This window comes from Etheostoma spectabile, chromosome 3 (genome assembly GCF_008692095.1).
Source record: "Etheostoma spectabile isolate EspeVRDwgs_2016 chromosome 3, UIUC_Espe_1.0, whole genome shotgun sequence".
NCBI lineage: Eukaryota > Metazoa > Chordata > Actinopteri > Perciformes > Percidae > Etheostoma > Etheostoma spectabile.
In genome coordinates, this window is record NC_045735.1 from 9798734 (window position 1) to 9811965 (window position 13232).

General features: G+C 40.8%; 1 protein-coding gene across 5 annotated transcripts in view; it reads right to left on the reverse strand.

Annotated features, from left to right (window-relative positions):
• fli1 (Fli-1 proto-oncogene, ETS transcription factor) overlaps positions 1–3910 on the reverse strand; it is a 32545-nt gene extending 28635 nt beyond the window's left edge. For 2 of the 5 annotated variants that reach the window (XM_032506343.1, XM_032506286.1), the window contains exons 1-2: positions 3645–3910; positions 1692–1803 (exon numbers count right to left, since the gene is read on the reverse strand). In XM_032506343.1, coding sequence (XP_032362234.1) covers positions 1692–1757 — 66 coding nt within the window. In that variant the 5' untranslated portion in view covers positions 1758–1803; positions 3645–3910. The remainder of the gene's footprint in view (positions 1–1691; positions 1804–3644) is intronic. The other 3 variants (XM_032506301.1, XM_032506292.1, XM_032506277.1) reach the window with 2 other exon arrangements.
• Between the last annotated feature and the right edge of the window lie 9322 nt (positions 3911–13232).

A 13232-nucleotide genomic window follows, 5' to 3' on the forward strand; every position in this document is an offset into this window, starting at 1 on the left:
ATTACTTCCAGTGCAGAGTGTTGTGAGAGACTTTTCCAAATAAAAAAAAAAGCCCCAGTCAATGTGAGCCTGCTTACTGTGCTGTTTATTAGACATCAGTCTTGTATTCGGATCATTCCTTCTCTCGGTCAAAATACTGAGGGCAAAAAATGGAGTCTGCAGCACACATAAGCACGAACTGTCTGGCCCCTCGCTCTAGGCCATAATTAATTTGAGATTTATTTTTATTGGAGAGTTCCAGTCTCGCCTGGCCTTAACCAAACAAAACCAAATGTTGGGCCATGGATTCGCTTGAATGAAGAATATTTCTTCAGATTTTGAATTGAGGCGTGCCACATTCTGACCAATATCTCCCTGAATGTGAGTGAGCCAGTGAGTGAAGCACTTGCACGCAAAATATACACGCTACCCTGAATCCGAGCAGAATAAGAAAAACAACGTTATTGGAGTCAGAACAAAAAGAAATAATGCTGCATTTCCAGAGCAAATCAAAGCAGCTATGAGATGCAAGCACTGTAAAATTAAAAGATAACTTGTTCCATGCCCAAGTGCCACTAACCTGTTTGTCCCTCATTGGCCTCCTTTCTTTTTTTAGGCAGCAGAAAGACTCAATTAAGAACACATTTTCTCCTCAAACATCCGCGCTATTCAACTCTCACAACAAATCAGGAATTGTTCTGAGGCCTGAGACGCCGAGTCTTGCTGCAGTGGCACAAACGCTGTGACTGGATGAAAAGAGCCCTTATTCAAAGGGGGAATAAGTCTTCAAAACATTAACAAGTCGCCCTTGGAAAAATTCCTTGATTATGAAGATATTACTCCAGCTCGCCTCTCTACAATGGCTCATTTTAATCAGGCACAATCGGAGCAGTCACCCTCGGAAGGTTATTATGATGGATGTGAGCAAACGTCATGCTACCAGATTAACTGACTACCTAAATACATGGTAAATTTGAGATTATGTGGACATTATATGGTCACACACAAGGTTTTATATTAAAAAAAATGTTTAATGACTTCAGTGCCTCAGAAATGTAGCAGTTGCAGGTATTCACGCTGCGCCACGTGTGACACGATGCCGTTTTTTATGTGAAAACCAGATGTGCGCTGTTTGCTTTATTTACATTCTCAGGACTGTGGCGGGGAAAGAGAGAGACAGAGAGAGACAGAGAGAGAGAGAGAGAGAGAGAGAGAGAGAGAGAGACTCATGACGTCAAACATAATAATAAGTCATAACAGCAGCATTTTTAGGACAAACAAAATCGGCAAAAGTGGAATCGATCTTGGCACTTCAGCTAGACCACAGAATAGCCACATTTCAACAAGTGACTTTACAGCGTAAACATGCAGCCGTTTACTACATAACAAGTTGGCAATCAAATGCAATATTCATGGCATCTGTGCAAAGCTCCTTCTACTCTTCTATTCTACTATTATCATTTTACAAGAAGAAGCCTTTTTTATTTTTCTCCTTTAAAATCAGCATTAGCAAATTAACTGTAAACAAGTGTCCTTATACTTCTTTCTAATATAAATAATTATAGATAATAGTCACTGCTTGAGTGATTGCTTTAACACTTTAAGACACAGTAAGACTGGAATGACTCGAGTGTGAGGAGATATGGTTGGACATAACAGCCTAAGTACAAAAAAAATGAAAGGACCCCCAGTTTGTCAACTGCCAACATTACCTGATCGAAGAGACGATGGTGTCTTACCTTGACGTAAGACGACGTGTCAGGGACAGTTTGAAACATGTCTACTTGACAGACAGGCCCAAGGGTGCTCAGTGTCCAATGGGCCCTGAGAAAAGGAAAATGTAGAGAATTAATAATAACTTAATAACATTAGCAGTCGTTTTTCGATTTTATTGTTTTATTTCTACATGTAGCCTATTATTTTATGGGTTAATTGAAATATTGTTAAACTTTCAAGCGCCAAAAAAAAAATCCACGAACAGGCCTACATTTTTTTGTTGTCAGTAAAACATTTACACTTGACAACTGCGTGCTGGACAACGTACATGCACACAGAACCGCGGGTTATGTGAATTTACACACATGGGTAACCACTTCTATCAAAATAAAGGGAAAGTCAAAGTATGTCTGACTGTACACACAACCCTTTGATTAATTCATGTAGATGCCTCGTTTTTCTCCCACAGTGGTTGGAGGTGGATTAGATAGGGGTAGGTTTTTAATTACCACTGTGCGAGCATTAACAAAACCAATGTATAGCCTACCTACACCACCAACCTACTGGTAACATGGATGAATGACTCCAAGTCGCCCAATAGGAGCAAGAAGAAGAAGAGGGCCCCTTCCCAACCCCCATCACGTTTTCCCCTAAAGCTTACCACATATTGAAACACTTTTCGCTTTAATAAGTGCAGCTTACAAAGTCTAGGGTGAAAGGGCACTTAGAGGACGGTGTCTTTAGCCCTTCCCTCCTTCTGCAATTATTAGGAAGGCAGCGGCATAATGGTTGTTATAGACTGTGTGATAAAGCAAATGAACGTATATAGACCACTATATTGGCATTCAGGACGCACCACTAAAGTTCAACATATCTTAACAAGGCCTATGGGACTGCGTTCTCCTGTTCAGTAGCATGTGTGCTCTGACCTGTCAGGAAGATTATAAATATACAACCGTGAACCTTTTACCGACTCTGCATTTGAGCGTAATTAGTGTTAGATGCAGACGCGCCCGAGTGATCTCGTGCCAATTCCTGACAGGGAAATTCAACGGGAAAAAAGAGAAAAATCATACAATAAAAAAGGGGGATTTATACCTTCCTACACACGATCGGGGGTTTAATAGCACTATAATGTATCTTTTTTTACAGCACAATTCCAGGTCCAAGTTTTTTTCTTTTCATTGAATTCCTGCCCCATGATAAATTAGCCAAGAAAGAGAGCGGTTATGTATGAACGTGGCACGGCTTAATGTAGAGGACCAATGTTTTTTGTTTTTTTTGTCTTCTCGGCTCCTGCAGGCAAACGCAGGGCTCGCCTCATAAAGTTCCCCAAATGCATCCAATGTCTACGCGGTAAGAAGTGCATAGGACACCGCATCTGCAGCCAATTAGGCAGAGGAGGACTGTTGAATAACGGCGTGAACCTCCCTCCGAGACAGCCCCGTGGGCCGGGACCCCTCTAGTGTTACATTTTAAGCATCTTACCTTGCTGTTATCCATCATAAACGAGAGCCAACTGATTTTGAGCTAGTAAGCATTCCATTTTTTCATCTTACATGTAGACTAATTCGACTAAAGCCCCATAAAGTCATAGAGTGAGAGGTGAGCTCACAAAAGTTCAGTTTTTTTTTTTCGATTGCAAAACCAATATTTAACTTAGACCTTTGCCAATTTAAACGTTTGAATAACAAGACTAGAGCAATAAGACACACTCTATTTGAAATAGAGGCAGTTTCATACACTTCAATCTTCAATCTGCTTTTTTTTAGATCAATCGAAGTGCAATCTGTTTGTTGTTGTTTTTTTTACAATGTGACTGCGCATCAACAATAGCAATGAAACAAGTGAAAATGATTTATATTCCTCCGGCATGGATATTTTTGCTGCAGAGTTTGTCAGAGAAAAGACATTTAGCGAACGCGAAGTGGTTTTTTTTTCTCACTCACCTGTCGTTTTTCTCTCGGTCGTTTGATCGTTTTCGATTAAATCACTCTTTCGCCAATTCTTAACAATTAGTCCCGTCCAGGCAAAGCCGTTTTCTAATAATGATGACAGTGAGTTATTTTTGAAAGGGGCTGAAAAGGAGCGCCGGGTGTATGAATGGAAATGTTGCTGAGATGGGAGAGTCGCGACCAATGAGCAGCGAGAGAAAACCTCCCCTTGCCTGCCGTGTGAGGCCACTGAACCATGAAATAAGGGGAAAGCAGAGAGAGTAAGAGCTTCATAAATCTGCTTTATAAAGTATTTTGGTGAAGGAAAGTGTCGGAAAAAAATCGATACAGTTTCAGATGTCTCAATAGTTATTAGTATTCACTTGTGATTAAGTACACGCAACATACCAACACCACTGGTGCATGTAATAAAACTGCTCTGTGGACAGTCAGAGAACTTCCAAAGCCCTACAAACATCCTTACAAAAACATAATATTGCTCTAAGAAATGTAATTGACCTTTTTCTCACGTTTTTTCCGCAATTAAAAGGTGGACCAATGACATTTAGATGTATTGGAACTACATAAAGCACTTGATGTGACTTTTTTCTCCTCATAAAAGATCATTCACAAGAACCAATCTTGATCTGCAGTAGCCCATTTCTGGAACATATAGAGCATCTTCTTAATCTTCACACTTCTATAGCCTACTCTACAACCCACACATTCTTACTCCTGCAACATATCCATTCACGTAGCAATACATAGCCTGCTATAATGTTGACTTTAAATCAGTACAATGAATTTGAATTGCCATCGGCAGCATGCACTCAGGAGTTTCTCTGCAGACATTCATTCATGTTCCTGTCTGTCCTCATGGTGACAGTTCCCGCAGGAATACAACCAGCAGCACGAGTTCCTCTGCAGAGGGTTTGTCTTTTCCTGCTCAGTTGACCCCACTCAGTTCACTAACTTCATTTCCTTCACATCGCTGCCCTCATCTTCGAAGAGTCCCCCATAGGATGTGGGGCAATTCACGGTGAGGAAAGTCGCCCAACCATAGCATTTTACAGCCTCATCAAGGTCGCTATTTCACGCAGAGCAACCAAAGTGAAACAGAGAAGTCGCCTGTAACGTTTTATTTGTTTGTTTGGAAATTGGAAAAGCTCTAACACACGCCAAAGATGAGTGTAAGTTGTGGGATATGCTGCTGTACGTCAGGTCTATTTCATGTGCTAATTGCAACAAGCATCCATCATAAAACATGCATTATTTGCTCATGACTGGCCTATTACGTGTCATTCTTTGGCAAATAGTAAGGTAATGACAGAAAACGTCTGGAAACATTTGGAAGTAACAAAAATAACGACACTCCATTGTGTTAAACAATCATTTAGAAAATAAGACGGAATATTACACTGATTTACTTGTTACAATGCTGGGGGTCATCTGGTAAAAAGGTCGTCTCTTTCATCACCGGCTAGACCTTCTGTTTGTGGCACTGCTTCCTAATGCAATGATTAAAAACAACAACACTGATAATAGTGTTCCCAGCAAGGAACAATGGACGGACATTCCAACATCCGTTTTACTGAAAAATGGCATTTATGCGCCTGCTGTTGCCTTCCTCAGGATACAGTAGAAGGAGTTTTCTAACACATTTGAACAGCAGCTATTACATTCTCCAAAAAAAATTAAATAGTCTGATATTAGCTAATGTTAATACTGATATTAATAAAGGTATGGCCATTATCTGTTTTTATAGGACACCAGACTAAGTGTGCCCATTAACTAAATGCTTTTCATGGTACTAAGTTATGAGCTTATTGTCAGAACTCATTCTCAAATGTTTCATCAGCACTGAAAACATCACATATTAAGTTAAATCCCATTATCAATGTAAAATGAGAAGAAACAGGATCTTTTACAGCACTGAAAAGAAGACAAAGAGTAATTTCAACTAGACCTACACTAAGTCAATTCATATCTGAGGTTAATTATTAGTGCCTGTTTAACCCATCAAAGGGGGTTCAACTGATCCACTGTGACTGTCAACATTCTTATTGCTTTGCCCTATGTGTCAACACACTTTCTTGAGTTTTTTTAAGGAGTTGAAAAAAAAACAATTGGAATACATTTGCAAATGCCTCAGGTCCTTTGTCTGGTTGTTTCATCAACTCTTGAGACTTGCACCATCCAGGACTTGTTGTTTTTGCCATGGTATTGACATTACATGTGGAATGTGGCTGTGGGGGTAATTATGCCTCTTGGTTTAGAGTTCACACAGGACTCCCTGTTGATTGTCTTTTTGTCTATTTAGTATGTATATGCTTTCATATTGTTGATAGAATCACCTCCTGGAATTTTTTTTTTTTTTTAGCAAACTTAATCTCACTTTGCAGTGAGGCTAAGCAATCTGCCATCAACAATTTCCCATATGCAGTCAACTGCCAGTCTTTCCTCACTGGTATGTTAACATTTCAGAGCTTATTCTCTTGGGATTCCACCAAAAACACTTGTATTTGAGATGATGTGGGCAACCTACAGACATCTGCGATTACATCGCCCAGAGTAAATGAAGCTCCTTACTTGAAATTGTAATGAGTTATTTATTTAGTTGAAGGAGCTACCGAGAGATGATCTGAAGATGGAGATCGGTCTAATTCCAGACCTTTTCTTTTCTTTTTTTTCTTTTTTGCTCCTCTGGGACAGAGAAAATGGCAGTGTGGCACCAGTGAAGGCAGGGCAGAGTATCAAATCTTTTCATGCAAGCTTCAAGGCAGTCATGGGCCAGACATGGAACAGCACAGGGCTCATGTTAAAAAAAGGTTGGAGTCCTTCATATTTTTATCCTTTTTATGTAGTGAAAGTAGTGAAGTGATTTAAAGATTTAACTGAGTCCTAATCGAGAAACAGGAGATGTATTTCATGATACCATGGTAACACAACTGACACTTTCTACACTATGATAGACTGCCATGATGCCAAAGCTACAGCTTCTTTTGGAAAAACAAAAAAAAGTCCAGGGTGCAGGAAGTTCAGTCAGATGTTTGAAGGTGCTCTTTGGGGTCGGGAATTCAATCAAGGATAGAAAAAAGGGAAATCCAAGACACTCTTCTTCAAAATTATTTAAAAAGCCTGTATTTTACTGGCAAGAAAATGTAAAAGACATGGTGAGAAGCAACCCAGGCATAGCAACAGTTCTCCTGAACCTTTCCATTGTGTAATAGACAGTAAAATAAAAGCTTTTGAAATAATTTGGAAGAAGAGTGCCTTGGATTCCTCTTTTTTTCTACAGCTTCTTTTGTAAGACAAAGAGAAGAACAGAGTTGTGCTGATTTGCCAAACTTTAAAAGATACAACCCAACAACAAAATTCAAAGAAACGTATCAAAACTCTTACTTTGCCTGTCCATAGAAAATAGCTCATACAGAGTGCAGAGAGCAGCCCTCTTGTGTGTGTGCTGATAATTAGCAAGGGGAAGTATTAAATTAAAGCAAGGCAGTCATTTTATGAGGCAAGCATTTATGAAGGTAATAGCATCCCTATAAATTAACGACCTCCCAATGCCTCCTGATGTGTTGCCACTCATCAGGTCCAGAGCAAACCACGGATACATCCACTACGTGACCTCATCCGTTCAGTCTTGGTATTCTTGCCCCCGGGGTTGTGCTTAGATGAGAGCTTGGGAGAGTGGTGGTTTTGGGAAGGACATGTGGTGTCGAGACGAAATGCATGTTATCATTGCAAATAATATGTTCTGGTATGCATTTAATCAAAAGAAAAGAGAGTGTATTTGGGTCAATGTCTGGCTCTCTGCTTTATACATCTACAGTGTGTCCATACAATCAATTTTCACAATACTACAAAACATGGTGCATTTCTCTTTTATGACAGTGTATACATGGATTTCCCAGACCACTTATCTTCTGTCAATTCAGCTGTAAGTGTGGACACACCCTGCCTCTGGTCCAGACTGGGCATGGAAAACAAGGGGCTCACTTTACGTTTTAAATCAATCTTAGTTGCCAGGAAGTACTCATCCCTACATGAACATAAGGCTGAAATAAAGCCTCTGAAAATGACAGCTCCTGTGGAAAAAAGCAGGGCGAGCGAGAGCAGGAGGAAAGCAGTGCCATTTAGAAAGCCTAAATCATCCCCTGCACTATAAATCCACTGACCGCTCATCATTCAGCAGCATTTTAAAAAGCCCTTAAAGAAAAACACAGAGTGAAATGAATATGCTGTCACCTCTCATTTGGGTCTGGCCCGCTGGCTCAATAAGAAAAGTGTTGTTCCCTGGAAGGCTGCTAGCCCGGGCTGAGCTCTCAGGTTTAGGGTTTACCCCTGTCCCGCATTCTCAAGGCTTTTGAGGCCTGTGTCTCTCTTTCCTCCCCCACGTCCCCCCAGACATGTCTGACAGGCTGAACCCGATGTGGGCTGCTCACCAGACTACAAAAATCATTCATCTGTGCCTTCAGACGGTCAAATCTGGATCTAATAAAGGGAGCTTGCCCATTGATCCTATTCATGGGGAAAGCTACTGCCAACTCCCACCACTGGAGGGCTCTCTGGCTCAAGCTAGAATCAAGCTAATTGAGGACTTTGGAACCCTTTTGTTTAAAATGGGAGACATTGTGAACAAGCACAGATAATTAACATTTTGTGCAGATTAGCTCAGGTGATGTTTTATTTAAAAAGGTCTTTGAGGTTTTAAGGAAACCTAAGTTTTAAGTTTCTCTTCTTTTTGAAACGTTATTTGATACGTGTACCTGTGATTTATCCAAACTCAACAAATACTGGGTCCAAATATCTGCCTGATAAGATGTTTGTTTCCTATTCTAAGCTGCCTTGTGGGATCAACATGGCCAAAGATAACAAAGGCACCCTCCGTTTTCACCTATGGCACAAACAAACATGTGAAACAGGAAACATATGCTGCCATGCTCTGACACAGTGCCAGCTAGATGAGGGCAGTAGAACTTTGTTTTCTTTGAAACACTCAAGCAAAGTAGAATTAATGCACAGGTTGCAACAACACAAGAAAAATCCTCACACGGGCAGATAGGGATAGGGAGGCATCCGAGAATGAAAGAAGAGAGGGACAGCAAGAAGGAGAGTGAGTCACAGTCACTTTTTAGGGTTGTGTTTATGTGTGGGTGAGGGCACTACCCCAAACGCCTAGGCAAAACCACAGCATTCCACGGCAGGCCTTAAAGAGACAGAGCAACGCTGTCATCATGAGTATTTGGGGAGCAAAGTGTTAACACATGGTGAGGGCAATTTGAGACGGCTGGTGAGACGCACAGAAGCCAGTAGGTGGCCATGCCAGCTCTCTGATTGAATTCTGACAGAAGACCTCAACAGCTCAAACTGTATGTCAGGTAGTGTTTGAGGAAAAAGTATGTTTAAACATGTTTGTTCCAATTTGGCAAAGAGATAGAAATGGATAAAATGTAAAATAAAAAACAAAAAAATAAAAAAACAAAAGCATTTCACATGAATTCTATTCAAAGCCAAACAGTTTTTGGCTTGGGTCATGCTGCTGATAAAATGATTGTTGAAGTACTGTACCTGTATTTCAGAGACCCAGAGATAGAGGGCAGAGTTGAGCTGTAAAACAATTGGAAGAGCAGCACTTTGTCTTGTCAAGCTTGTGCTTGAAACCTTTATTTTTAATAAGTTACAAACTTTTGAACCTTTATGTTATCTCACATAACTAATTTAAACAAGTTATAAGTAAAATAATATGTTTCCTATGAGCTAAGATTCTTTTAGAATTTTCTACTATTTGACAAAAAGCAGCCTGCATACAAGTGACAAGTGTACAAAACCAGAGTTGAATTTACAGAAAAGTCTACCAATGTATTTTGAGAATTTTATGAGACACGGTATTGTGTGTGCACTTTTGTTTTTATGATATTTTTGCGTGCATCACAAACACAAACTGAAGACTTGGTAACACAGCACTGTGTATCCAGGTCTCACAGCAGTTTGTAAAATAGTCACATTACTGAAAGCATCTTCATCCATAGACAGACAGCAGAGTGGGTGAGCAGCATGATGACAGGCACAGATTGCATGTAGAGGATATCAAAACATTTTGCTGCTAGGAAGAGAGAGAAAGAAGACAAGAAAGAGAATGAGAAAATTATAGAATTGTGTATGTGAGGAACAAGGTGAGAGCATGGCGATGGTACGTTGGGGTGGTTAGAGAAAGAAAGAGGCTAATGCTAGGCTATGGATGAAAAAGAAAGTGTGTTAATAGGGGGGTGTTTTACAGAGAGGGCTTCTGAGAAGGAAAGAGAGGATGCAGAGAAGGAAATGAAATGGAGTTTACGGGGCAAAAAGAGAAACAGCCTGTTTCCTCCCTGAAAATCCACGGCACAATATGGACTTAACGTCCTTAAACCATCAACTGAGCTCTAAAAATAACCCTGTTTCTGCACAGTAAGAGGTGGGTGTAGGGGTGAGTGGGGTGTGGGTGAGTGGGGGCGGCTGGCGTTTGGAAATGGGAATTGGCGCATGAGACTGGGAGTGAAAAGTTGGAGAGAAACAAAGAAACAGCACCCTGCCAGACAGTGGTGATGAGAGATGGGCCAGAGATTGCGTGGCTGCATGAGTGTGTGTGTGTGTGGGTGTGTGTGTTTGTGTGTGTGTGTGTGTGTGTGTGTGAGAGAGAGAGAGAGAGAGAGAGAGAGAGAAAGAGACAAAGATGGAGGGAGCTAGAGAGTGGGAGTAAGAGAGCGAAAGTGGAAGAGAGAGAACCCCAATGTAGACCTGAGGGATTGAGTTATCCCAGTACTTTCACTTAGCAAACACTCTTTTTTAGAAACATAATTTCTCCAATCTTGAACATTGCATCAAATTTGATGAAGGCAGAGCATGATTTACTTGCTGACTGACTTGGGAATTATAAGCAATTTGCCGAAGTTATTATGTATTAAAGAATTGGATTTCTCTTACAAAACATATGGTGACCTGCAGTCTTGTCTTGTGCTAGAAGCTTTTTCGTGTGACCACAACGCACTAGACGTTGAAAAATGCTTTGTTGCCAGCTTGTACCCAACCTTACATTCAAAAATTCATGCAGAGAACCTGCTGCTGAGAACCTTGGAGAAGCACTGCAACCGGCCACTGCATTTTATTCCTTCTGAACAGATATGATTTGTCCTACTGATGACAAACTCCTGACTTTGGCTCTTTTGTCTCCATTCAGAGCGTTTTCGAAACTCATCCAGCCTGAACACCCCATGACCTCTGTGCCTTCTCGATCACAATCGTCTTGGGCGGCGCCAAGCTCTGGTCGCAGCGACGGTGTTTCTGGAAATTGGTCTCGGGGAGGAACTTGTTTTGGTGGGGCATTTTCACCCTGCAAAAGAAAACGGCACTTAAAATATTAAATAAAGTCAACTGTTTACAAAAAATAGTAAAGTCAGCCATTTAAATTAGCTGGATACATGGTTAAACGCAGTTTGCTCATACCAGCGTAGTGCCGTGTGTATTTTGTCCATAGCAACCCATCCTCTTAGTCAGTTGGCTACTATATTAAGTTTTTGTCCCTTGTGTCTTAAAAAAAGAAGTAATTTTCTAGCGCTAGGGGCCTCTGAACCAAAACAACAGAATAAGATGGAGGAATGCCATCATTGCAGTCAGTCTCACCCGGTTAGGATTTGTTCAGGAGGTTTTTACCGGGATCTGAATTATCCGCAGAGGTCTCCTTCTCTCCTAAAATCAAGTTTACACAGTCAATTATTATAGATCTTTTCACCTGCAACTTTAAAACAGTAATTGGCTGAATCTACCTCTGTTATTTTCCTTACATTCACCTCAGTCTCCTAGCTTCTCTTGGTCAGCTCAGTCCCATGTGACTTATGAACAAGGAAGTGTTGTGAAGCTAAAGTGTCGGGAACATGGATGTGTCGGAGAACAGTAAAGAGCTGCTCAAGAAAGTATTCCGTCTCTTATCTCTTGTCCACAACATGTCGGTCCCAAACGTCATAAATACATGCTCACGCAGAGGAGATTTGAAGCATGCATGTGAATTAAACGTATTTGTGCGGAGCGCTGAGCTAACCTACCTTGGCTATATCTCTAAAACACTTCCAAAGTTACACAGCTATCAGCAGAATTCAACTATTGAGAACAGGTGCCAGCGAATAAACAAACCCATACTATTGGATTTATGATAAGTGGAATCACACAATACACTGACTGTGTTAGATAAACTGCAGGTGTTAAATGGATAAAATACAATGGCTTTACAAGTCTTTTAAAAATAGTTTAAAGATACAGGTTATAGTACATGAAACAATAATTTACCAACAAGTGAGTAGTGAATGCAGTCTAATCAAAGTGACACTTAGTCCTCATTCTTACACAAAATGTTTTGTAGATACGTTAAATCCCACTACTTGGGAAAAAATATTTTCGCAGAATACAGGTAATGTGTAGACCTGGGTCAAATAAATAAATCTTGTAACATTTGTTTCTGCGGGAGCTTGGACTTGATACAAGGTCTTGTCAAACTTATCGCTAACCACCTGTCACCTTGTTGGGTTCAAAATAAAGCATACTAGGTAGTCAAATATTTTATGGCCCTGGTCTGGTGGTAGGGAGGTGAAGGTCCTGTGTCTGGAAGGAGGCCAGACACAGGACACAAGACAGACTCTGTTGAAAAGCAGCCACCGACAAGCAGCTTCTTCTTCCCTCTCATCACCCTGATAAGCTTTCCTCTGCAGCCTGAACCACACACCTCACTACGGGCTGGATGCACTGAACAAAGCCGACAGTTTTACTAAAGCGCTGATGTTGTTATCAGTGTGAACACAACAAGGATGTAGTGGAGCTAATGATACCTCTTTCTCCCAACAAAGTACCAGGGACATACTGAAACACTGGACACAACCAGGTCCCTAATTCTCCTATAGGATATGCTCAGATTAACCAACTCTAATCATCCTAAGTGGTGTGTGTAAGAGGTGTATGCCACCTCAAGGTAATTCTTCAAAGGAATAGCCAGAGTATTATAGTTTATGTATTCATTTGACTATGTCCTGTTATCTGTATTAACTGGTTTTATTGATTCTCACCTCTTTACATTCAAATTTTTTTTTTTAATTCTTTTTCTCGCAAGAACAATAAGTACCTGAATATATGAATATCAATGAGCATGCCGGTTGATTAAGGCAAGTTGTCATCATTTTGTCCAGACCAACTAGTTGTCACTTACTTCCCTACTTGGCACACTCAGATCAGAAATCAAGCCCCTCATCATGTCACTTTCATTTTTTCTTGTTGCTATTAACACTTTTTTGTTGGAATGCTTCCCCCCCCCCCATCTTTTTCTCCCCCCATCTGTCTTACAGATAGCTATCCCTCTACTTGCCTCCCAGGCCTGCCTTGCCACCTTTCTTCTCTACTCTCAGCCCTCTCTCACTTCTCTAATGAGAGCGTGTGTTACACAGGCATTCAGAAAACCCTTGCTAATTACATGACAAGCATCTTGTTCTGGAACCCTAATGAAGAGGAATAGCAAGCAGTAGACGCCACTGGAGTGGTGTGTATGTGTGTGTGTGTGTGTGTGTGTTTGTGTGTGTGTGT